At 40.3% G+C, this 24,329-nt stretch overlaps 1 protein-coding gene across 2 annotated transcripts in view; it reads right to left on the reverse strand.

Moving 5' to 3' along the window:
* The window catches only part of ARFGEF3 (ARFGEF family member 3), a 99,970-nt gene that overhangs the window by 63,295 nt on the left and 12,346 nt on the right, over positions 1-24,329 (reverse strand). For both annotated transcript variants that reach the window (XM_063329493.1, XM_063329492.1), the window contains exons 3-4: positions 18,839-18,920; positions 15,420-15,551 (exon numbers count right to left, since the gene is read on the reverse strand). In XM_063329493.1, the coding sequence (XP_063185563.1) occupies positions 15,420-15,551; positions 18,839-18,920 (214 nt within the window). The remainder of the gene's footprint in view (positions 1-15,419; positions 15,552-18,838; positions 18,921-24,329) is intronic.

Below are 24,329 nucleotides of genomic sequence, written 5' to 3' on the forward strand. Positions count from 1 at the left end.
CACCCATCATTACTATTGAACCTCTGCTTGGGAGAATACTCCTCTCTGCAGTTATTTTGCACCAGGGAGGGGGGAAAATCTGCTACTGGAAAGCAGACATTTAATAACTGTAGGGGAATTTGAATTCTCTGTACAACAGCAGCATTGACTACTTGATCTTACAGGTACAGACAGAAGAGCCTGTCCATGGATGAGCGTACCATTTTTCTTGAGAAGGACATAAACAACCTTCTTTGCATTTTGAGAGTCAGACTGAAAAGTTTCTATGCACTGAAATGCACTGCATCGTTATAAATATTTTTCTCAGCAGAAAACCTGTATTTCACTACAGGATGTCACACCTTACTCCAAGGTTGGGAGTTTTTTGTTTGCTTCTTTGTTTTGTAAGTAAAATACCAGTCAGGAGCATGATCCTGTTCTTACAGAAGATTGTTTTACTATAAAAAGTGTTCCAAGAAAATCATAATGTAATGGCAATATTACATTTGTCTATATATGTTATCTTGCCTTGACTCTCATTCAGTCCTTCATAAAGAGAAGCTGAGTAACATGGATAAATACTGGAGGTAATGAGAACAGAAAAGTACATGCTACTCTTCCAAAGTACAATAGTCCTGGACTATAATCCCTTTTTTAGATATTTAGCATTTATCTTTAGAGCAAAGCAAAGTTTCTGAGACAAGTTGCTTCTTCATCATTTCCTTTTCTGTGAAATGGGCAAAATGGATTTTCTTATCTTAAAAGCGTTACACAGCCTACCTCAGTACTGCGAGGAGATATACGAGCTACAAAGCACTTGAATTTGCTGGAGAAGGAAATCTGTTTCTATTAGGAATGATTAGGAATGCTGTACTTTGTATTTCTTGATATGAACTCTGCAAATTTCTCTGCAATCTGCTATGTTTGCCAGCACATGGACAAGTGCCAGTGACGAGGAAGAGTGACACCTTTTTTCCCTGTCCACAGAGCAAATCCTACAGAACAGCTGAAAAGTAAACAGCCAATTATAAAAACGCTCAGTAATCTCATTCGGTCAATAAGTATATAAGTTATAAGGGTTGTTATTTCCATCTGCTGCTGAGTCCATATCTGCAAAATTTAAAACTTCAAAACCAAACAATTTTGTTTGGCACTATGAATTCTAAGCTGCTGGCCAGTCTTGCAGCCAGCTGTTGGGCCTCACCTTCTCAGCTGTTAACTACCCTGAAATTTTATTGACATTTCTAATACTCGTGAGAGCTCACCAGCTGGCTAAAAAAATATATTCGGTATTTTGGGAAAAACTGTGATTTGTACCCTCCATACACAGCTGTGTAAAACACAGGTGTAGCACACAGTTCATAAACCCAGAGAGGGACAACTGTCACCTCCCACTAACAAATCTCTTATTATCATGCTAAGGCTAATCTTACTCAGTGTTTTGCATGTCCTGATTTTCCCTACATGTAAAACCTTGTTTGCTCATGTGACTTTCTGCTCTCTTCTACCATTTTGGCTTTGTACTGTTTGTTAATACCCAACACTTCCCACAGATCAAAAACTGGAAGCTACATACCACAATATGTGGAAGTACACACCGGTTTAGGCATTGTTATAAGCCCTTGCTCTTTGAAATCTCTTCTCCTTCTCTCTCCTTTTTTTTTTTTTTTTATTTTAAATTTTCTACCTTTATAGAGCTGAACCATGAAAAGTTAGCATTTATATGCCTATTTTTTTCTGTCATAAGTGCCAATAACCTGCTTGTAACAGACGAATTATGGAAGTGTCAGACATGAAGCGCAGTAAGGAAGGGATGATCAAAACCCTGCTATGAAGCAATAGGGAATTTCATCAAAAAGACCGCTAAGTTTTGACTGCTACTCTTTGTACAAAATGAGATCTAGCAACCTACTAGCTAGAGAAAGGGCATATGATCGGATGTGATCAAATCACAGAAGCATAAGCAGTTATCAGCCAGCATATTCTTGGCTGAGTCCACTCGCTACAGTCTTCCCTCACAAATCATTTGTGAGATCTGAAAGATGGTCTCTGACCAACGCACAAGATTGCTCTCCGCTATGATTTCCATCAGTGCCACTGCAGGGCTCATTTACAGTCTTGGCGATGCTCCAGACACTCAACTTGCGTGTCCTCCCATTTGCATAGAACAAACAGGAAGACAGCAGGCTTCTCTTGGAGATTACTGGATGAAAAATGGGATTAAACCCAAACAAAAAACGTAATCATTCAGATCCACTAAAAACACTGAGTCTTCAGACAGCATATCCCATAGGCTGCTTAACTACCCATGACACTAACTCAAGTAGCTTGTATTTAGAAAAAAATTAAAGAAGAAAAGAAAGGTATGTTTTCTTGTGCAATGACATTTTATTTTTGCAGCCACTGGTGGTGGAAGTAGAAACAAAATTACAAAGCAATTCCTAGTAACACCTTCAGTGCAAAACAAAAGAGAAAAATCAGCTTTTACTGTGTGTTACTGTGATCAAATCTTAATTGATATGGATTGTAAAACACACCTTTTTTTTTTTGTTTGTTTGTTTTTTAAAAGAAGGAACTTACATGACTGTAGAGATAGTTTCAAAGCCACACAACCTCCAGGATGTTTTAATTGGTTTCCATTATCTTGCAAATGCCCGGATGAAATCACGTTTCCATAAATGGCTTATCCATAATGAAAGTATTAATTTTAATTACTGTTGAAGCTCTGACTGTCATGGAACAAGAAATGCAATTCCTACTCCCTGGAATCCCAGGGTACCAACTACAGTATAAGAGTGCACGCATGGATAGTTTTCACAATAAGTAGAAACAAAAAAAAAAAAAACCTGAACCAAAACAAGAAAAGTGCTTCTGATGACATAATGAAGGTAAATTGACATAAAATGTACAGGATTTGGACTGCAATGTAATTAAACTGACATTACAATATCTATCCCTTATTTTAAGAGAGGTCTCTAAAAGAGGGAAAAGGAGGGAATATTTTTAGATTGTAAGACTGCTAAGCATTGCTAGCCAAGTTCCCCAAGTGCTTAGCACATAATTGTAGTAAAAGGTAATTCTCACATTGAAGAGCTTATAGTAGGCTCACATCAAATAAAGAAGGTGTGTAAGAAAGCCAGCAGTATCCCCCAAGATGGAGAAAGAGGGAAAAGGTACAAAACTTAAAAGCAACTGTAATCTGTCATCACCTGAGGACATTTCAGTACTTCACTGCATTTAAGTGCCAAGTCCAACATCCGTATGCTACTGCTATCCTTTTTCTATTCCAGCACTCAAAGTCCCATCGGCAAAATCCTCTGAACATTTGTGTTTCTCCTAGTTGGGATGCACGCAGCAACTTTATTCCTGAGTGCTGAATTTTGCAGCCACCTTTAACCCCTTTGTGGGATTCATGAAGGAAGCCTTTCTTGACTAACTTTAGTAGCAGGTTGTAAACTTGGATGTAAGGTACACTTGGATGATTCTCAAATCCTCCCCGCCCAGGAAGAAAAACCCAGCCAGAAAACAGGGCAGGATGACCCTTTATCTCATTCACTAATCTGACATTTAAAGCAGTCATCCAGTATTCCTGCAAAATAGTTTGGTCAGGAGGTGCCCTCCTATTTGGCAGAATAACTAGTAACCTGCACCTGTCATTCCTTGGCTGTGAAGGAAAACAAGGGCAAGAGAAAGGCAGTGCATTAATGAACTCACGTGAATATCACCTCGCATCACCGTACAAACCAGCAGATTTTAATTATGGAGAGAAAGGAGACAGTGTCTTCCATGAATCAGTAAACCCATAAAACCCCCTTGCTATCATCAGCAATTGGGGCTCAGCATTATGAATACACCAGGGCTTCAAACAAAAGGATCTGGTATGGAAGAGCCTCACACATCATCAGCGCTGACATGCTGAATGCTCCCAGAAGACCATGCCCATTAGTTCACTAGACTAAAACCGAACTACTGCTGAACACTATTTATGGTGGCATGAAACCAAGTGAAACTTCTGCCTGTGTAGTACAGTTGTAGAAGGGAAAGAAATGATTTAAAGCAATTGCTTAATAGATATTTAACAGGTTTTCCTAACAGCTCTGACAGGGGCTTTTATCTTTAGAATTATAACACTTAAAGGCAGAGAAGATTAAAAAAAAAGGCTGACTAGCACTGCTAGGATGGCATTTCCCACTTCACAGGTTACAGGCTATTTAGGTATACTACATTACTTTTCAAGTTAGAAAATACGTATCTGAGCAAAACAAAACTGAAAACAGAAATACGTAACTGAAAAATACCAATAAAAAGTTAAAGAGTTTTAAAAAAAACTATTAAACCTCTAATACTCCTTTTCTTATTAAGGAAAAGGATCTGATTGGATCCTGATTGGAGTTAAATCCAGTTGGTGTCCAGTCACAAGTGGTGTCCCCCAGGGTTCGGTGCTGGGGCCGGTTCTCTTTAATATCTTTATCAATGATCTGGATGAAGGGATTGAATGCACCCTCAGTAAGTTCGCAGATGACACTAAACTGGGCGGGCGTGTTGATCTGCTTGAGGGTAGGTTGGCTCTGCAGAGGGATCTGGACAGGCTGGACCGATGGGCTGAGACCAATGGTATGAGGTTCAACAAGGCCAAGTGCCGGGTCCTGCACTTGGGACACAACAACCCCATGCAGCGTTACAAGCTTGGGGAAGAGTGGCTTGAAAGCAGCTCGACAGAAAAGGACTTGGGAGTGTTGGTTGACAGCCGGCTGAATATGAGCCAGCAGTGTGCCCAGGTGGCCAAGAAGGCCAACAGCATCCTAGCCTGTATCAGGAATAGTGTGGTGAGCCGGACTAGGGAAGTGATCATCCCCCTGTACTCGGCACTGGTGAGGCCCCACCTCGAGTACTGCGTTCAGTTTTGGGCCCCTCGCTACAAGAGGGACATTGAGGTGTTGGAGCGTGTCCAGAGAAGGGCTACAAAGCTGGTGAGGGGCCTGGAGGACAAACCTTATGAAGAACGACTGAGGGAGCTGGGGTTGTTTAGCCTGGAGAAAAGGAGGCTGAGGGGAGACCTTATCAGCCTCTACAACTACCTGAAAGGAGGTTGTAGAGAGATGGGGGCTGACCTCTTCTCCCTGGTGACAAGTGATAGGACGAGGGGAAACGGGTTCAAGTTACGTCAGGGGAGGTTTAGATTAGATATTAGGAGACATTTTTTCACTGAAAGGGTTATTAAACATTGGAATAGGCTGCCCAGGGAGGTGGTGGATTCACCATCTCTGGAGGTGTTTAAAAAAAGGGTAGATGGGGCACTGAGGGACATGGTTTAGAAGTGGCTCTTGTCAGGGTAGGCTAAAGGTTGGACTCGATGATCTTAAAGGTCCCTTCCAACCTCAACAATTCTATGATTCTATGATTCTATTCTATGAAAAAGGACATTTTAAAATGAGAGATTCAAGTAGATCAGTCATGAAATAAAGTACTATTTGGTCTGCTCGGAGTGCTTGGAACCTCCCCTGAAACAGGAGTGGGTAGAATTATGTCTGAGGCAAAGAAACAAAAACAAAGAGAAGACAGAGACCATCACCATAAAAAAACTTAACTAGGAAAGTATTAAAACCCAAAAGAAAGAAAATTATACAAAGGAAATTTTAAGTGAGGCATCTTTAAAATAAACACAAACAAAAAAACCCCACATTGATCTACCCAATGAGTACATAAAAATAATAATAAGTATTTTTAAGGCAATCATTTTACATACCGATGAACACAAGTAATTAATTTTAATATTTTTTTTAATTTTTCCATGCTACAAACTATGCTGGTTTAGAAAGGAGAAAAAAAAAAAAGAGACAGTATAATAGAGAAGAAGTTATAAAACAGAGGAAAGGCCTGGAAAGGAGGGAAATTAATGCTCATTCATTCATAGCTACTAATGCAAATGCCACACATGCATGACAGGTATTTTACTATTTTTCTTGACACATACTGAATCTTTTCTTTCTGCACCAGATTAGTTTGTTCAGCCACTCAGCAAATTACACCAATTGTCTTAAGTGTTACTTGAGCAAAGAAAAGAAATATATTAAAGTCCAGGACCCCCAGGAGCTGTCTGGCAGCATCAGAACAGGTTACTGGGATGAGTTCTTTCCTCAGCTGCCCCCGGGACCAAATGTTGTTAACAGCTATGGTGGCTGCAGCTCTCACCATGGGAAGCTCATAAGCAGAGGATGTCTAAGCTGGGTGCACATCTGGTCTGTGGCACATCTGGATTATGTGTATAATTGCATGTAAAAGTTATAGCAAGTGACCCTTCCATGCCACTGTTATGTGGCCAACTTGGCTAGCAGAGCTTGGCACTGTCACTTCCAGTAGGCAAAAGTGTCTGGCAGCAGGGAAAAGATTAAATGGCAATATATGAGAGTTAAAGGGCTTCTATATTTGGTTTTGAGATCACACAATGTCTTTCCAAGTCACTTCCTTAATGGTTAAGCAATCTCCACGTTCTTGGTATGTGTCTAAGACTAAAGAAAGTCTGTAAGAACTTGTACTTCCACACCAGGCAGGTGTTAAATTACACTTCCCAGAGCTAGGGACTTGCTCCTGTCCATGTCGGCACTGGAAAACCTGCAGGTATGACCCAATGACTCACTGCTTGCACTTGCTGCACAGCACAGAACAGCTCAGATAAAACTCCAACATTGCTTAAGTTTCTCTATTTCTGCAAAATCTGCACTGTTGCAAAAAAGAATGCCAGTCACATGCAATCCAAAATAACAAAAACCCCTACATGAACAGCAAAACCCCTGCACTATTAACTCCACTCCTGAGCATGTATACTGTAACACAGCATTTGATCACAGCATACCACGAGTATTTTTTTTTTTTTTCCACCTGACAGACCAGTCATGCATCAGGAAACACAGAAAGAAACCCACTGTTGAGGTAACCTGGAGTAAGGAACCCTTCTTCCCATCCATCCATGATTGCAGGAGAAATGACCACAGAAGACAGGAATCCTGCCCTCTTTACCCTCCTGACAATTGCCTCAGCCTCAGGGAAGAGCATTCCTCCAATTACTGCTTATTGTGCCCAACCTCCACATTTGTGATTACACCACACCAAGTGTGACAGTTCCAACACAACAGAATGAGCATATTCTCTGTCCAAAAACACCTTCATAACCTCATAGCTAAAGGAGCACCAAGAAAGCTAAAGTTTTTACATTAGAATTTCTCCAGGCAAGAAGCCTTTTCTAACCTGCAAACCTTTTAAGAGTCAGGACCAACACTCTGCTTAGATTTTAAAGCCACATGGCTGCCCAGAGCCACAGGGGTTGTTCAGGGCAGCACAAGAAAGGTACTGAAGAAGAGGCACAGGTCCTGGGAAAGGGGCTGGATTTTTGAGATACTGCATTCGTTACTTACTGGTTTAGACAGCTCCCATCCAGTATGCATTTGGCCATATCCAGGCCATTGCCATTCTCATTGTTTTGTATCCATTAAGGAGAAAGCTCAGGTATTTAATTCAAGACTGCAGTTTCTACTACGAGGGCCAGGCACCTAAGAACCAGGGGAGTTCTTTAATCACAATCTTAATTGTGAGTAGTAGGCATTTACCATAGTTCTAATTAATTTGGGAAAGGATAAGCTTATCTTGAAACACGCAACATAGGTCACTCAATCCATTGGAATTAACCTGGTTACTTATAACTAAGCACACGCAATAAAGAAACTTTAAAAAGTAACCAGCAAAACAAAAATGAGAGAAGTAAACCCAAGAGAGTCTGGATTTTTAGTTGGCCTACATTACAACAACTTAGCTTATGAAAAGTCTAAGCAAAGGAAGCACTAAGAACTCTAGCTGCCTCCTTCCAGGGCAGGACTGATCTTCGAAAATAATCTTATTTGCAGGACATCATGCAAGTCTTTACAGACTCCTCTCTTTGACAGTGCAGACGCTAACACATCTCTGGATTATGGACTGGATAAAAATCAATTATTGCTTATGACAGCTCATATCAGGCACCACCATTACAAGAACTAATAAACACATTCAGGTGAATCTTTCTTCTACAAATTTTCAGTATTTTGTTAATTTTTTCTTATTAATACAAATTTTAAACCAGTTCTGGATTAAAGCATACAAATAACATTTAATAATCGTAGAATCATAGAATTGCCTAGGTTGGAAGGGACCTTTCAGATCATCAAGCCCAACCATCAACCTAACACTGACAAAACCCATCACTAAACCATATCTCTAAGCACTATGTCTACCCGTCTTTTAAATACCTCCAGGGATGGTGCCTCAACCACTTCCCTGGGCAGCCTGTTCCAATGCTTAATAACCCTTTCAGTGTAAAAAAATTTCCTAATATCCAGTCTAAACCTCCCCTAAATAATGGGGTTTATTTTTTACTTTATTTGAAACATAGTCCTTCTCTGCTCAGAAAGAGACTGGACTGCAATTTATTTTGAAAATGATGCTGCAAAATGTTTGCAGTAACGCAGTGCAAAAAATATATTGAGGGGAAACAATGATCTGTTATTCCAAGACTATATATTAATTAAAATATGTAGATTAACAGCAATTGGGTTGCTGATTCTCATCCAGATAATGACAGTCTCTCTTCTCCATCTCCGTTTACCAGTTACATTTTTACTGTTGCACCAACAAAGTCCTATTTTTAATGGGCAGTGAAATCATCTTTTTACTCCTATACAAAACTGTTATACATGCCTTGCCTCAAAGAGGCAGCATAGGGAATAACATCACTTACATATACCTTTAAATCCAAGTTGTTTGAGTATAGCTTCCTCCTCCATTTAATTTTACAGTAAAGACAAAGCAGAACAGCTGCAAATGATATTCTATTACCATAACCAAGTTTTATGTAGAAAGATACATTTCATAATCATGAAAAGACAATGAAAAGATACATTTATTTACGAGAGTTTATTACAGTAATCAGTTCATTTACCAGTATCCAAGGAGAAGGTGCAGAATATAATCATCCACAGAGGGTGGGATTTTGCAGTTGCGTTCTGTCCACATTTTTGATCAAACAGTTTAGAACTACTTTTCAAATACATAATATAATTAGCTTTCTGTCATGAAGGGCTAAAGAAAAAAAAAAACAACTAGCCCCTCACCAAACCCTCCACGTCTTGAAAAAAGGAAAAAATTAGGCTTCCTGTTCAACAGCGACAAAGTTCCTGCCAAGTTTTCTGAAAAAGTTAACAGTAAGTTTTGCTCGGTTGCTCAAGCACAATCTAGCTTAATCCAATATTTGCATTAGATCAGGACTATCTCCCCAAACCTGTAACAACATGGGTGTGCAAAACCTAAAACAGGTCAACTATGATTGTTAAAAAACTAAGAACAAACAAAAAATTGTTCCCAAACTTTCTACTACTCCTTGTAGATCTTCAGTAGTGACTAGTGCTGACTAGTTTAACACTGTAACTGGGGCCCTATCAATTAAATTAGTTATTAGAAAAAAATAATTAATAAAGACTAGGAGATGGCCCTTAGTACTCAGAGAATCACTTTGCATTATGTAGCAATCTTGGAAAGAATAATTACAAATACCCAACCTAAAGACAGTGTTTCAGAGGCAGAGCTATTTGCTCCATTCTGCCTGTCCTTACACAAGCTAAATTTTATCACAGAACTCTAATTCAGATTTCAGTTCTGAATATACCCAAAAAGAAAACCGAAATCACAAAAAGAGCTGTCTAGTGTTATTACTGGAGAGTTCCCAAATGCTGTATTAATGGATCAGTGAAGACACAAAGAGAAAAAGATTGCCTTAACACAGCAGATTTAGCAAGGGTTCATTAAAACTTATTCACAGATTAAAGAGACTTCTGGCTGACTCCTCACGGAAACCTACAGAAGAAAAGCATAAAAATTTTGCCCATCAGCAAGCAGTACACCTAATCCACTAACAAATGCAAGTTGGTATCACTGAGCATAAACTAATCCTTCCTAAATGAAATAGCTGTTCCCCATGGACAACAGGTAAATAACAGGAATTAGAAGAGTCTTCTCTCTCTCAAGCCACTTTGGAAAAATATTTTTTGGTTCCAGAAAATACTCAAATCTATTTCAAAAAATCCCACAAGTAGACACAAATACTGTGTGAAGTTCTCTCAGAGGTAGTAAGAGCCAAAGGTGGAAGCTCCACTGACAGATATGTAATATATATTCATAACATGTCCAGCAGTAATTGGAATACTGAAAGAAAGACCAAATATTTAAAGAGACATCAAATCCGAAAACTGAGTTTATTTCATAAAAGGTTAATTATTCTCATTCTTGCTTGTAAATTTCTGTCTTGCTAGTTGTAAATTTCTTGGGAAATCTGGGCACAGCCTGAACTGACATGCACTGGATTACATGACACGGCTTTATCTGTGACTGAAGAAAACAAAAGGAGGCAGGAGAAAGGGAAATTTTAAATGATCAATCATGCCTTTCTTTTTAAAAATTACTAGTTTACCCTAAGTACCCATTACATTACAGTGTATCCAGTTTATCTGGAGAGCTTATTTCTGGGTGAAGCCTCAACTACTAATTTCGAATTATTCGTTAAACTCATTTTTTCATGTTGTTATTTGAGAACAATGTTATCACAGTTAGATAGAGGTACTGCATTATTAAGAAGTCAACTTATAAATGAAAGTCACCGTAACGTTAGTGAGAAGGAGGAAAAAAAAAAAAAAAAAGAAAAAAAAGAAAAAAGAGTCCTTTCTGTTTTGGAAAATTTCCACCCTACCCACCTCCTTCACATTTGGTTTCACCTGCTTCAATTACGTTCAAAGCTGAATTCCAGTTCTTCCAGGAGCCTTTTCTGGCAGAACTGGATTTTAGGGTCAGGGTTACAGCTGAAAAATTACTAAAAAAAAAAATCAAAGAGAGAAAGTAAAAATAACAGAATCATTGGGGTCGGAACGACCTCAATCCAAAAGCTCAATTATAGATTAGTTTCCTCTTCCATTGCTGATCTGACCATATCTGATAGTGCTTTTGTCAATACTGTATGTGTTCCTGCAAGCAAAGGTCTAATTGCATGAACCAGAAGTACTTCAGCCATTTTAAAAACATCTGAGGCCAGAATTTAAAGGCATCAAACTGGGAAAGAAATCAGGATCCCCCCACTCCACAACCAAACCCTAACCCATGATATCCATCTTCAGATGATGCCCCTTTTCTGCTGCAGACTGTTTGCTTGTCAGACTAGTGCTTACGGTCAACAAAATGTCCCTACTCCACCACATGAGATACACCTTTACATTTCACTTAATTATAACATGGCCCCATGTCACACAACAAAATTCTTCCCACTTCTGGGCCAGCCATATTGCATGACCATGTTTGTCTAAGGTAAGTGTTGAATTACTGCCCCCCCTAGTTCTTCCATACATCTTCAACTGTATAGAGCAGTGAGTTGCTTTGGTGCCTCACTGATAAAACACCAAATTTGATTAGTGATCAGTATTATCTTTTCCTTCCCAACTCACAGGAATATTGTAAAACTAATATACAGGTAAAAATATTCAGATTATTCCGTTTGAAACGGCAATTAAGCTATTAATGTATTACAGGAAGATTGAAAACAAGGCACTGTATGATTGTGTGATTTTCCATTCCTTTGATACAGTCAGCTGAGCACAGTAAAAAGACAAACTGATATTACATATACTAGAGGGCTTTTCAGCGTGATAGCAAAGTATCACGGCAACAGCAAAAGTGAACGCTAAAGTGGCCTTGTGTCAGATACACTGCTCCCTCTAGTCACGCTTTCTGGATTACCTGTTTTCTCAGTATCTTTTAATATGATGTAGAGCACCTAAATAACCTCAGTTTAGTCCCCAGTGTGAAAATACTAATAAATCTCTGTCATAAACTGTATCAGAGGTAGAGAGAATACACAGACAGCACAGTCATTGAGATATTCTGAAGAAATACTAGGCTCAGCAGTTAAATAACACGCAAGCCTGAATGTAAAATTTATACAGCCCAGAAAGCTTGCTTTACTATGTGGGAAATCAAATGCAGTTAGTACATCTCTTTGTTATAGGTGCTCGTTCACATCCAAAGAAATTATAGTCTTTTCCCCTTCCTCACTGAAAAAGACCACTGCCTTCTTTTGGGCACAAAACCGCTGTTAACATAAGGATTACCCAGTGCTTAGTAATAATAAGGGAGTCCTGCAAAAAGATAAACAAGGACTTCAGAGTATCACTTCTACTCTGGAAATATGAGAGGGGAATTTCCCTACGTAATCGCTCTATGTGAAATATTAAAGAGAAAGGTGGAATCTACAACCAGTATTCAGGAGAATTAGAGGTACCGGCAGCAGTCCCTAACCTGGAGTTTAGTTTAATATTTGCTTATTACAAAAACTAAAATTCCACTTTAAATCAAAGGTTATAAAAAGGATAAGAGGTACCTCACCCAGCGCTGGTGAGAGACACACTGTGAGAGATGAAGGCTTTGAGTTCATCTTGACAGCTGCATTTGGGCAGTATAAATCTTCCCTGGCTGCCCAGGATGCACTCCAGCACAGTCCCTAGCCCTGTCCCTTAAGCCTGAACACTGTCGACACGCTGTTTTCACAATCCTTCAACCTGGGAATCTGTAGAGCATGCCATGACACTCACCCTTAAAAATGAGGAGGATTTGGTACCTAGCTATAAATTAGCGAGTGCTGTTCCATTTTTTACAACAGGGGTCCCAACTGCTTGGATTTTTCAGTGCCAGAAGAGGTCCAGCTAGCAGTCCTCTCCATTTATTTACAGCAACCAATACAGTTACTCTATTCCTTTCCTGTCTAATGCTGCCCCTTTACAATAATATTTGTCAGGTTCCAAAAGCCTTCCAATCAAGGCAACTAACTGCACTTAGGCCTCTCTCCTGTGTTCTTCCTTTCATTGCCAATTCCAACTTGGAGTCATCTAAATGTAAACAGCTTTACAGAACGTTCTCGTCAGCTAATCAAATCCCTTCACATCTGCATCTGCAACACAGGTGGATGACAACAAACCATTAAAATAAATATTCAAAACATTTGTTTTGGATATTATATGAAGCGTGAATTTCTGGTGCACACTTGTTGGGAACAACAGGAGATATTCTGGATAGGATTTTTTAAAAAGAAAACAAAACCCAAACATTTAATGCCAGCAGCTCACAGCAAAGTCTGTATTCCTGCACCTCTATTTTCACATATATTTGGCATGACTAAAAGCTTTTGTGGAATCTTTGATGGTTGCATTCTTAATACCTGCAAGACTGGCGCAACTGTGCAGCAAGTCACAAAGAACCAGGCCAGTATCGCTGCTGACCCAGTTTCATGCAAACCTGCTCACACTCAGGAGTGTCTAATATCTGGCACTGGATAAAGATGTATTTAATTTCCTCCAGATGGAACAACACAGTCTAATGTACAATCATGTGCTGCCTTGAGGACACATTTTAGCAGATCCTGGGATGTAAACTCGTTGCTGAGACCAGCTGCTTGAAAAACCCCTGAAGGCTTCAGCCACTCAGTCAGACCTGGGTTAGCTACAACATATTCAAGGGTTGCAATGGCATCTGCAACCTTCAGGTTACAATCTCTACTTGATTTGACTCAAGAAGAAAGGCTCAGATTTAATGACTCTGAGTTTTAACTGCCCTGATTACAGCATGTTTTGGCCCTCTGGTCTCTTGAAATATTTAAACCAAAATAGAACTTTTGCTTTGTTTTCAGGATGTAAAGATGCAGCCCAGTTTTTACCATACATGGATTTCATCGTGCTTTTAGCCAGAAAATTATTTGTACATTGAATTTCAGTTCAGTGGAATGAAGATGATGTCCCCCTTTCTCCTTTGCACTTAAACTAGAACTGAACATGTTGGGTTTTGTTTTCTTTTTTTCTTTTCTTTTTTTTTTAAAAGTGCACATAAATAAAGTTTTAGGTTTCGGCTTGGGTTTTATGTGGTTTGTTGCTTTGGGGGTTGAGGTATTTTTTGCTTCTCACATACGAAGACAACTTGAGAAGATACTCATAACTGTAGTAAAATACAGTCTCACATTCTTCTCAGGGTGGGGGCAATGCATCACAGATGCACGTCATGACTTTCAAAGAAACAGTGCACGCGCGGATTTTGAATCTGCAACACTCAAGAAGGTAAAAAAGCAACTTGCAAAAAATTACTGCATTCCAAGAAAGACCTGCTGGTTCAGTAGTGCTACTTCTTAACTCTTCCCCTTTCCCACCATAGAGACAAGAGAGGCAGAAAAGAGGCATGCTGGGTTAGGGCTGCGGATCTGGGTGTCACCACTTAAGCCTGTACGTGGGCAGAAGCCTGCTCCCATGAAATGGGTAACAGTCCACACAAATACTGCTCTATTTTTCCTGCTGCTAGGCTCAAACTGCATGTTCTGACACTGAGTCCATATTGCTCCCAGGCAGACACCTTCAATGGTAAAGAGTACAGCTATTACAGAGTAGTTTCAGAGTGAATAACACATATTCATTAGAACAAGGATGTCACATGCAAGAAAGAAATAAAATACCTAATCTATGCACTTAGAAGTAAAGCACGGTCAAGTAAGTAGATCCAAATATATCAATCGGTACTATGTATAGCGAACCATGCAAAAAGGACCACCAGGTTTATTCCAAAAGGGTTTTGACCAGTGATCAGCTATAGCACAACAAATCCTGTAGTACAAAGTTTATACCCAGACATCTGAGAACTCTTCACTGCTATATTGTTTCACACAAATAATACAGGTATTGGAAGTCACTTTTTCATGGCAATACTGGCAAGTCATCCAACCAACCCAATGACAGGGCAAGGAAATTTCACAGCATCTCCCCTCAAAAACAATACCTCCTGGCAGCTGAGCTTCCTAACACACACAGGAGAATGCTAAAGCATTTCTAGAAATGGAAGTTTTCACCGAGTATACAAAACAATAATTTCTCTTATGCACTAGTTCAGGGACATTTTGATGCCTAAACAAATCATGCTCCACCATTAGCATTTTACAAAGAGAACATATAGCTAACAAACTAGAGCGCACACAACCAATTCAAAATTACATACCTGCACAGCCCACCTCATGAGCACTAAAGCTTAACACCAAACACAAACTTCCAAACCTGCAAGTCACTTATCTGTGAACTCGCATGGAGTGAATCAATTGTCCTGTTTCAGTTTGCTACAACTGGGACCACTAGTGCACTGACTCTTGCTGTAACTATCTCCTATTTAACCTAGGGAAATGCAAACCAAGTAGAAATGAAAAAAACCTGGTACCTGCCTGCAGGAAGGAAGGAATCAAATACTGTGCTAAGGTGAAGATTTCCAAGGCAACAGCTAATTTGTTTGCTAACCCCAGCATTTGGTCATGCAGCCTCTGTTGCAAGCACTGACGTGTGTGAAACACTAACCTTCATCACTTCAACCTGCAGGTCTTCATTGAGCGAAGGAGTCACTTTGACGGCATTCAGCATCTGATTAAGCAACTGTTTCTCATCTGAGTCTGTTTCCACGGATACAAACCTCTCATCAGACAGCAGCTTCTGCAGAGAGAAAATGGCAATGTGCAGATTGAGACAAAATTGCCTCTGCCCAATTCTGCTGCAAACTACTAAATCTAAACCTATTAGTGTTTGGTACTATGGTGACTAGGTTTTCTATGTACAAATTTCAACCTGATCCAATAATATAAAATACAAAAGTACAACAAAACTGGAAGATCCATGCCACGATGAGGGCACGGTTAACATCTTATGAATCAGCTGCCATTCTGGTATCACCTTTCTCAAGCCCACTTCTCCAGTGTCCAGAAGAAAGCAGACATCAGTAGTTTATGTGAGAGATCACAAACCACTCCAAGTAACGTCCTCAGCAAAAACCCTCAACATTTTAGAAGCAGGGAGGGAGTGGAACCCTCACAGTTTCCCCAAACCCAAAAAGCAACAACAGCAAAAAACCACCCCACTCAGGCTAGTATCCTGACCTCAAACTAGCGCTACCAGTTACCCTGCCCAAGAGGAGGCAAAGTCAGCTATCATCCCACTCACTCCAATAGGGCACAGAACACAAGCACTGTGAAGGTGGCACTTATGATCACTAACAAGATGTGTTTTATGTCATTCAGAAGTTGACTAATCATGGATGCGATCAAGTCCTCAGGAGGAAGAGTACTGTTAGCAAGTGACTCACATGAGGACCACAAACATACATAGGCATACATTCAATACAGATCGACTGAACTTTAGGTTGAATATTTTAGACTGATCAGATTTCCTTTGCCTGGAAAAGGCCAGTATCTGAGCCAGTATCTCCCAACGTGGCCAGTGGCACCATTTCCTCAGAGTTCTACTAGAAATTCCTCTTCCATTTAGTCTATAACCACCTTCATGGGTGCCTCTTATTAGTGTCAGGCATCCTACAATAGATATACCCACCCAAGTCTTTTCCCAGCTCCAATCTTCTTAGAAGCTCCCATGACAAAGTAAAACTACCTTGTCTTAGTTCCCAGGAACACAACCTTGCTCTGTCCCAGGGCAGACTTTGAGCAGCCCACCTCACCCTGTAGTTCTGCATCATTTTTGTACTGATTCTCCTTCACAGCTTCAACTCTGTAGCACATTTCACTGGTTCATTCCTATTTCTTATTTTCTATGCTTGTACTGGTTTTGGCTGGGATAGAGTTAATTTTCTTCATAGGAGCTCGTAGGGTGCTGTGTTTTGGATTTGCAACCAAAATAGTGTCGATAATGCACCCACGTTTTGGCTATTGCTGAACAGAGCTCGCACAGCATCAAGGCCTTCTGTTTCTCACACTGGCCCTCCAGCAAGTAGGCTGGGGGTGCACATGAGGCTGGCAGGGTACACAGCTGGAACAGCTGACCCCAACTGACCAAAGGGATATCCCATACCATATTACACCGTGCTCAGCAACAAAAGCTGGGGAAAGAAGGAAGTAGTGAGGGGATGGGGACATTCGGGGTTAAGGTATTTATCTTTTAAAGTAACCGTTACATGTGATGGACTCCTGCTTTCCTGGAGATGGCTAAACACCTGCCTGCCAATGGGAAGCAGTGAGTGAATTCCTTACATTCTTTTGCTTGTGCATGCAGCTTTGCTTTCCCTATTAAACTTTGTCTTAGCCCATGAATTTTCTCACTTTTTCTGGACATGGTCCTGGGCAACTGGCTGTAGCTGATCCTGCTGCAGCAGGGGGGTTGGACCAGATGACTTCCAGGGGTCCCTGCTAACCTCCAGCATCCTGTGATCCTGTGACCTACTTTTGGTAAATTCAAGTTGTACTTCATCTCATTATTGTACCTTACCCTATTTTTTAACCTATCTCCATAGCATCAGTTGCGTGGTTTGCTTTTTTGTCCTTCTTAAAACTTCATATATCATAAATGTAGATGAAGGACTGTCTTGTTGCCTGGATTAGGCAGCTTGTTTAGGCTTGTTTAGGCTTCTAGACAGGAGGTAACACTCTTATTTAAGGTATCATGCTGCAATCTGCAACTTTGCAATTCCAGTTCTTACGGAACTCAAGTTTATGTGCAGCAAGTTATAAAAGTAAAAAGGTACAACTTCACTGAGTGTTCCCACGGAACTTGTACTACAGTGGACAGTGGGTCATTCGTAATTCCTCCACTATTCTTGGTTGATCATCACTCTATAACATTCTTCTAAAAGGCATACCTACACTGGTACAACAGCAGGCATATGTTCAAGTCCCACTAGTCTACTGTTGCTTTCACTTTAAAGGCAACCTCCCTTGCCTCATATACCTGAAACACAGGGCACAGGATCTCAAAGTAGGACCAGAGTACTACATGGCAAGAAGGTGACACGTGTCTTTTGGCAGAGCCAAATAATTACAGTAACCCTTTAGAAAGTACTTTTTTTCTCTTAGCTAGACCCTCCTACAACCAGGTTGTGCCCCATATTGAGGCACTCTCCAACCAAATGCCTGACACCTCATGTGCTGAATTAAGTGAATTTGAATGATCCAGTTACATCCTTATACTCCCAAAACAACTCCCTTTGAGGGAGAAATTTCTTTTTGGAAAATGGTGGCATGCACTTTATACCCCAGCAGTGTACCAGCCTTTTCCACAACTAGCAATCCCCTCGTGGTAAGTATTTACTGACAGGTACTCATTTATCCAATTAAAAGAAAGGTAAAGTGCTTTAATTTTTATACTGTCAAACCCAAGTCTTTTTGTTGCTTGTGCTGCACTACTCTTTTCTTTTGTAATTTCATAAACTTCCAAACTGGATGCTACTCCTACTGTTTTCAGTGTACAAAAAAACCCCCCACAAACTGGAAAGAGCCCACACATAAAGAATGCAGCTCCCAGATCCTTTATTAACCTCTCCGTCTTTCAAGGACTGCAGTCCTCTCTTCTAATCCAAGAAAACAGAAAAACTTGACTCAGTTTAGTTTCGAAGACATTTAGCAGTGGTAAGGCTTACTGAGAGTAGCACAGGGCCACAAAGGGAACAGTATGTCTCCATTTCAACATTGGAAATCAGGAACTCCCACCTATCTGCCGAACATTTTCAGCTTCTACAGAATCACCAGCCGTTACTTGAATCCTAACTTCTGAACACTGTTACAGAAACATGAACACTATTGTTAGGTCCACCTGAGGACAGTCACTTTTTCTATAGTATTTTTCAAAAGAAAAGTCTTGATTTCATAGAATCATAGAATCTTCATGGTTGGAAAGGACCTTTGAGATCATCGAGTCCAACCAAACAACCTACAATCTCTGCCACTGGAATTTCCTTAACACCCACTGCCTACTAACAAACCCCTATTCTAAAGCCATACCTGCATCCCTGCTAGAGCCTGTTGGGCCAGCTTCGTGCTCTTTGATTCCAGAGCCAGTTGGAGAGGAAGGAGACACTTCTCCCTGAGGAAAATTAAAAAAAAATGAGAGTAAGAGGAAACAATGGAACTCAAATTGGTATTCAAAGGAGTCACATTCCAGAAGGGCTATATAACTTTCAGTAAGATAACACTTGCACACAGTAAACAAGCAGAATTTCACAACCCTGTGAAACACTTTTACCCTCTAAAGAAAGCTGGCATATTTCTTCACATACTGTTAAGAATGGCCTTTTAACTGAATTTTCACAAAATACTTCCCAACTGTTAGCCCTCTGTGTGCGTGCATGAATGTGCAATGCATAAAGAAGGAATTCACAAATCAGTAGAAGTCCTCCAACTCAGCGTGATAAGCATTACACTTCAGTCACTTACCATCTGTTTAATATGCAGGTAGATAGAAAAGTGGTTTCATAATCCACTTGCTGTTAGTCAAGTTTTGGTTTGGCCTCCTCTACAGTACAGTGTGCCCTGTCATGTTAGCTCCCTCCAACCATAAATGGTGTAGACAAAAGCAAATGTACACTAACGAGTCTGGTTTACAGCTGAATTAGCATGTGCTAGAACTATGACTAAGCTGTACTTTGATTACAGAATAACAGCTTTTTTTCAATGTTAAAATAAATCACTTATTAGGATAGTATTTTAGATGCTTTTGACTCAGTGCTCAGATATTGGATTTTATTTATTTATTTGGTGACTAAACCAAACAGTGCCTGGAGCTGGGACTTTTTTCTTTACTCTTTGCTCTTTATCAGAGAAGGGCTGAAGCCTCTGAGGAACCACAAAACCTTTCAGCAAATCCTGCTAGTTGGCAGGAAACTCATTCCTGAGCAGAGACACTCAGCCCATGTCCAACTGCAATCTCCCTGAAGGTTTGCAACACTTCATTAGGTCATATATCATAAGAACCACTTATCTATACATACAGAATCTATTTTTGCATTTGTATAGACATACTTGTTTATGCAAAACCATTCTGTGCCAACCCTTAAGAGTCTTAGTTCTCCAGCTGTCTACATTGCACCCCAAGGAGCCCTTTCGGAACCACATTTGTTAATTTCCGCCCCACACAAGTGTGAGCAAGGTAAGAAGAAACAGAAAACAATTAGTTGAGCCTTTTCTTACCCAACCGGAAATGCCCTGACTTGTTCCATTTGAAGCATTCTTCTTTGTCAAGTCTCAATGCATTCAAACACCCCAAACCCCTGTCTTTTCAAAGCACAAAGACGTTTAATTTCTAAAAATACCAAAATGAAGAGTTTTTCCTCTTTTGCTCCTGTGAGCTGCCTTTGACCTGAATTCACTTAGTTTCAGTTGACCCAATGAGAAATAGTTTATTTGTCCAAAAGTATATAAAAATAAAAGTATTGACTAACTCTTCTACAACTCTAAAGGTTCAAGTGCCAGCATAAATGAAACACATGCAGTAGACTAGAGTGCATATTCTGCTCCTCTCATAAATACTCCTTTCATAACTAGCTAAGGAGAAGCCCTAGGTTAGAGCAACAGTCATTACTGGAGTTTCAGACATACTGTTGAAGCTACCTAAAGTCATGCTTTGCCACAGTCTGCCCACAACCTACCAACGCCCCTCCAAAATTGGCAGTCTACAACCTGAACTTCCTTTTTAAAAAACTTAAATGGCCATTAGCAATACTAGCCATCTCAGCTTTGGGGAACTTTGCTTGCAACTCCTTCAACAGATCCTGCTTGCAGAGGGGACTGAATGTCCACTCTGAAAAGTCAACTCTATTTTGGGTGTGTTTAGTTGTTATTCCTTCCTCTCCACCTTTCCCCAAAAAACACAAATCACAAGCTACCCCAAGGGACACAAATCTGCTATTTGCTTTTTGAAATGCAACCCCTTCCTTGAATGATAAATTAAAGACTTGAAAGTCACAAGCATGGCTCAGTTAAGCAATCTAGCAAGCTTCTGTACTTGGCAAAGACCTCTTGAGAGCCTGCAGATCTTTTCATATTTGCACCTTCTTCCCAGGCTATGTGAATTTGTAAAAGGTCATCTGGCATAACACCACAAAAAGCTTTTTTAAAAGAAACATGAATTACGCAGACTTCTAAAGAACTTGAAACAGACTACATGTGTATCTTAAAATAGGTTTCTAACTAAAAGCTAACCATTTGCTTCATTTAAGATATTCCGAGAAACAGGCAGGCACAAAGCCCAATTTTTCTCAGAAGCTTCTTTCCTGAATGCTTCTGGAATCAATTTAACTAAAAGGACTCTTAAAACCTGCGAGTTTAGCATCCAAAACAGCTTGAACTACAGAACATCTAGGAAATATTTCCTCATAGAGTGTCGTATCATCCAGATCTACAGAAACTGCCAAAACAACTACTCCAGGGTTCAGACATTAATCCTCTAGCCAGAGTAGAGCTGGCTACTGCCTATGTATCTACTGCCAGCTTTGCCTGGACCTGGAAACATATGTAGCATGCAGGTAAATTGTGACAGGACTTTCTAGTTTAAAGAGGTGCCACAGCAATACATCTCTAACCCACAAAGCACCTTTAAGTGCTAACTTTTACATTACAACTTCGACGTACTCTCTCTTTTAAAAGAAGTTGTCACTATTACCCTCTGGGGGAGAACTCGCTTTTGAAATTAGTAGATCAACAAGTGCCAAAACAAGGTACCTGTGCATTAACTGGTACTCAATCAGCCAGACACACACATGGGAGGGGGGAAAAAAAAAAAAAAAAAAAAAAAATCACAATAGTGTATCGTACTAACTGCAGGGATGCTAAAAACTGATGATTATTTAGACCTGCACCTCTTCAGGGCAGAACATCACATTTGTTTTAGACTTTCTACGGTTCACTGCAACTGTACAAATGTTTGGGCCACTAATAACACACAACAAACTTATTCTCACATTAAAGTGGATGGAGACTGGGAGGAGAGGGGAAAGGGAAGGCAGTCCTAAGTCACTGGAGTGGATCCAGTTCAGTTTCATTATAATGAAGACAGGTGGGAGCTCCTATGGCTTATGTGTAGCTACCCTGCACATCAGCATGTTGCCTACCATCTGTCACCACATACTGCAATGAGCAGAGAACAATGAGAACTGTTTCTTGAGATATGTCCCAAGAACGAAGAGCGAAAAATGACAAACAGGAGGATGGAAATTAGAACAGATTCAATTAGCTGAACTTCCCATCCTTACTAAAAATGTTTAACCGAAAATCTAATTAAGGTTGCTGCAGCCTGTGTTCCTACTGTATTCTCAGAAAAAATGAATTGCCATTGTGTCATTTCCTGTTCTTGTTACACACTCTGTCAATTAAATCTTTAGCATTTCCATGCTACAGCTATAAAACACCTGCAGAGATACCTCACAATGGTTGATTAGCTTGAGCATCTTCCACACTTCAGTTCGACCTGCCATTTAAATGCATCATCTGCTAGTATGAGAACACAGAAGGACATGGCAGATAATCCTCAGGCAGAATGGGAAAGGACGATGTAAATTTAACGCAGTCAGTACCTACTAAGGTCTAGCACTTAAGAACTGGGTTCAATAAGGCTGCACAAGAGATAAGGCAGACCAGGATTTGGTCTCACAGTGCAGTGAAGAAAGGGATTGAGGTTTCCTCTTTACCTTACAGCCCGTTTATAATTCCACCCTGTTTTCAGTGGTCCCACACCACGGGATCTCATTGCTCACTCCACTGTCTGCACTGCGATACTCTCAAGTGACAATTCATTCAGGTTTTGTAGTGCTACTCATGTAAGACATTTTATATGTGTGAAGTTCTCAGAATAAGCCGGCGCATATCAATATACTTCAAAACACATTTAAGAATGTTTTAAATTTACACTACTGTACAGAAACTAGTTTCAAACTGAAATTCCTAAGTTTCCATGCTGATGCATTGAGGTGTGGACATACATACACATACAGGTTTAGGCACAAATACCAAGTTAACCCCGAATGAGATGGGTCAAGAGCAACACAGAGGGGGCATGAAAGGAAGGGAGCACCTTTGACTTGGAGGAGATGAAGCTACCAAAAGCTTCAGGATAAGGTATCCTGGGCATTGACAGATAAAACAGAGCAACGAAAAGAGCTAGAGGGAAGAAAGAAGTTGAGATGGTGTAAGGAAGGAATGATAGTGAAGAAAAAGTACGTGCTCAGATATGTGGTGTACTATGCTGAAATCCACACTAATTGCACTGTTTGCATATGTCCACACGGCAGTGCTCTCAAAAGACAGCTCAGTTTAAAAACCAAAACTAACCAAACAACACCACCCCGCACACACAAAAAAAAGAAGGGGGGAAAGAAGAAAAAAAAAAATAAAAAAATTCCTGGTTGTAGTGTTCTTTCCCGATAGCAGAAGAAGAGACAGGGATCACTCTTTACCTGCTGGTGTTATCTAGCTGTGCAAAGCATGTGGTGAAAGTCAATGCAGAACAAGGGTCTGCAAGAATGATTTTAAAGCACAGAAAGTAATTGCAGAGACATGAAACGGCTTTCCTAATCATGGTGTTTCTATGCAAATCTGGTAGAACACATAAATACTGAATAAATGAGTGTAACGTGATGGCAGCCCCCTCTCTTCAAAGCAGGGTGCCAACCTCCCTCCTGCCCTGACACAGAAGACCAATTAAAAAAAAAAAGTTATATAAATATACATATTCTAAAGTCACTAGAAACCACTAGCCATTTGCACTAACGGACACCCCATTAGAGAAAACAGCATTTGGTAAGTGTGGACCTTGTTACGTGCAGAACAGAGTAAACAGAGAGTGCCAAGGACAAAGACTCACTCCCATTCCTACTGAGGCTACCTGGAGTTTTGTCACTAGACCTCCATGGTATCTGGACTAAGTCCCAGGTGATCTGCCCAGGGTCAAGCAAAAAGGTCAGAGACCAAGTGTGTAATCCAGGACCAGTATCTCCAGAAGCACAGATTGTCCTTCCTGAGCTACCCCACTCCATGATTGTCAGCTTCGTAAACTGCAGAATGAGTCATGAGAACATAAATAGCCGTTATATTCAGCACGCTGGGTTACAATGACCTTTCTAGTCGTTTGAGTTTGCTGTGGCTCATGAACCTACCTCTTTCCCTGCAGGTCTGTCACAAGGGATGCTATGACAGGCCAGTCAAAACAGACTGCCAAAAAGGTCAGAACAAGACAAATTACTACAGTAACTAAGAGATCATAAAAATATTTCTGTCCTCATTGTAGTGGAAAAAGCCTCTAGCAAGAGGAGAATAATGGCTCATTAGGTCACTCTCATAGTGAAAATCGTAATGAAGATAGGAAATTGCCCTATCTTAACTCCTTCTTGTTAGTGCCTGGAACACAAAGTCTCACGGCCCACCTTCACCTCCACCATACTGACTTAGGAACGGGGGACACTATAAGTGAAGTATTTGTCACTACTGTAAGAGTTATTTCCCT

This window comes from Chroicocephalus ridibundus, chromosome 3 (genome assembly GCF_963924245.1).
Source record: "Chroicocephalus ridibundus chromosome 3, bChrRid1.1, whole genome shotgun sequence".
NCBI classification, from domain to species: domain Eukaryota; kingdom Metazoa; phylum Chordata; class Aves; order Charadriiformes; family Laridae; genus Chroicocephalus; species Chroicocephalus ridibundus.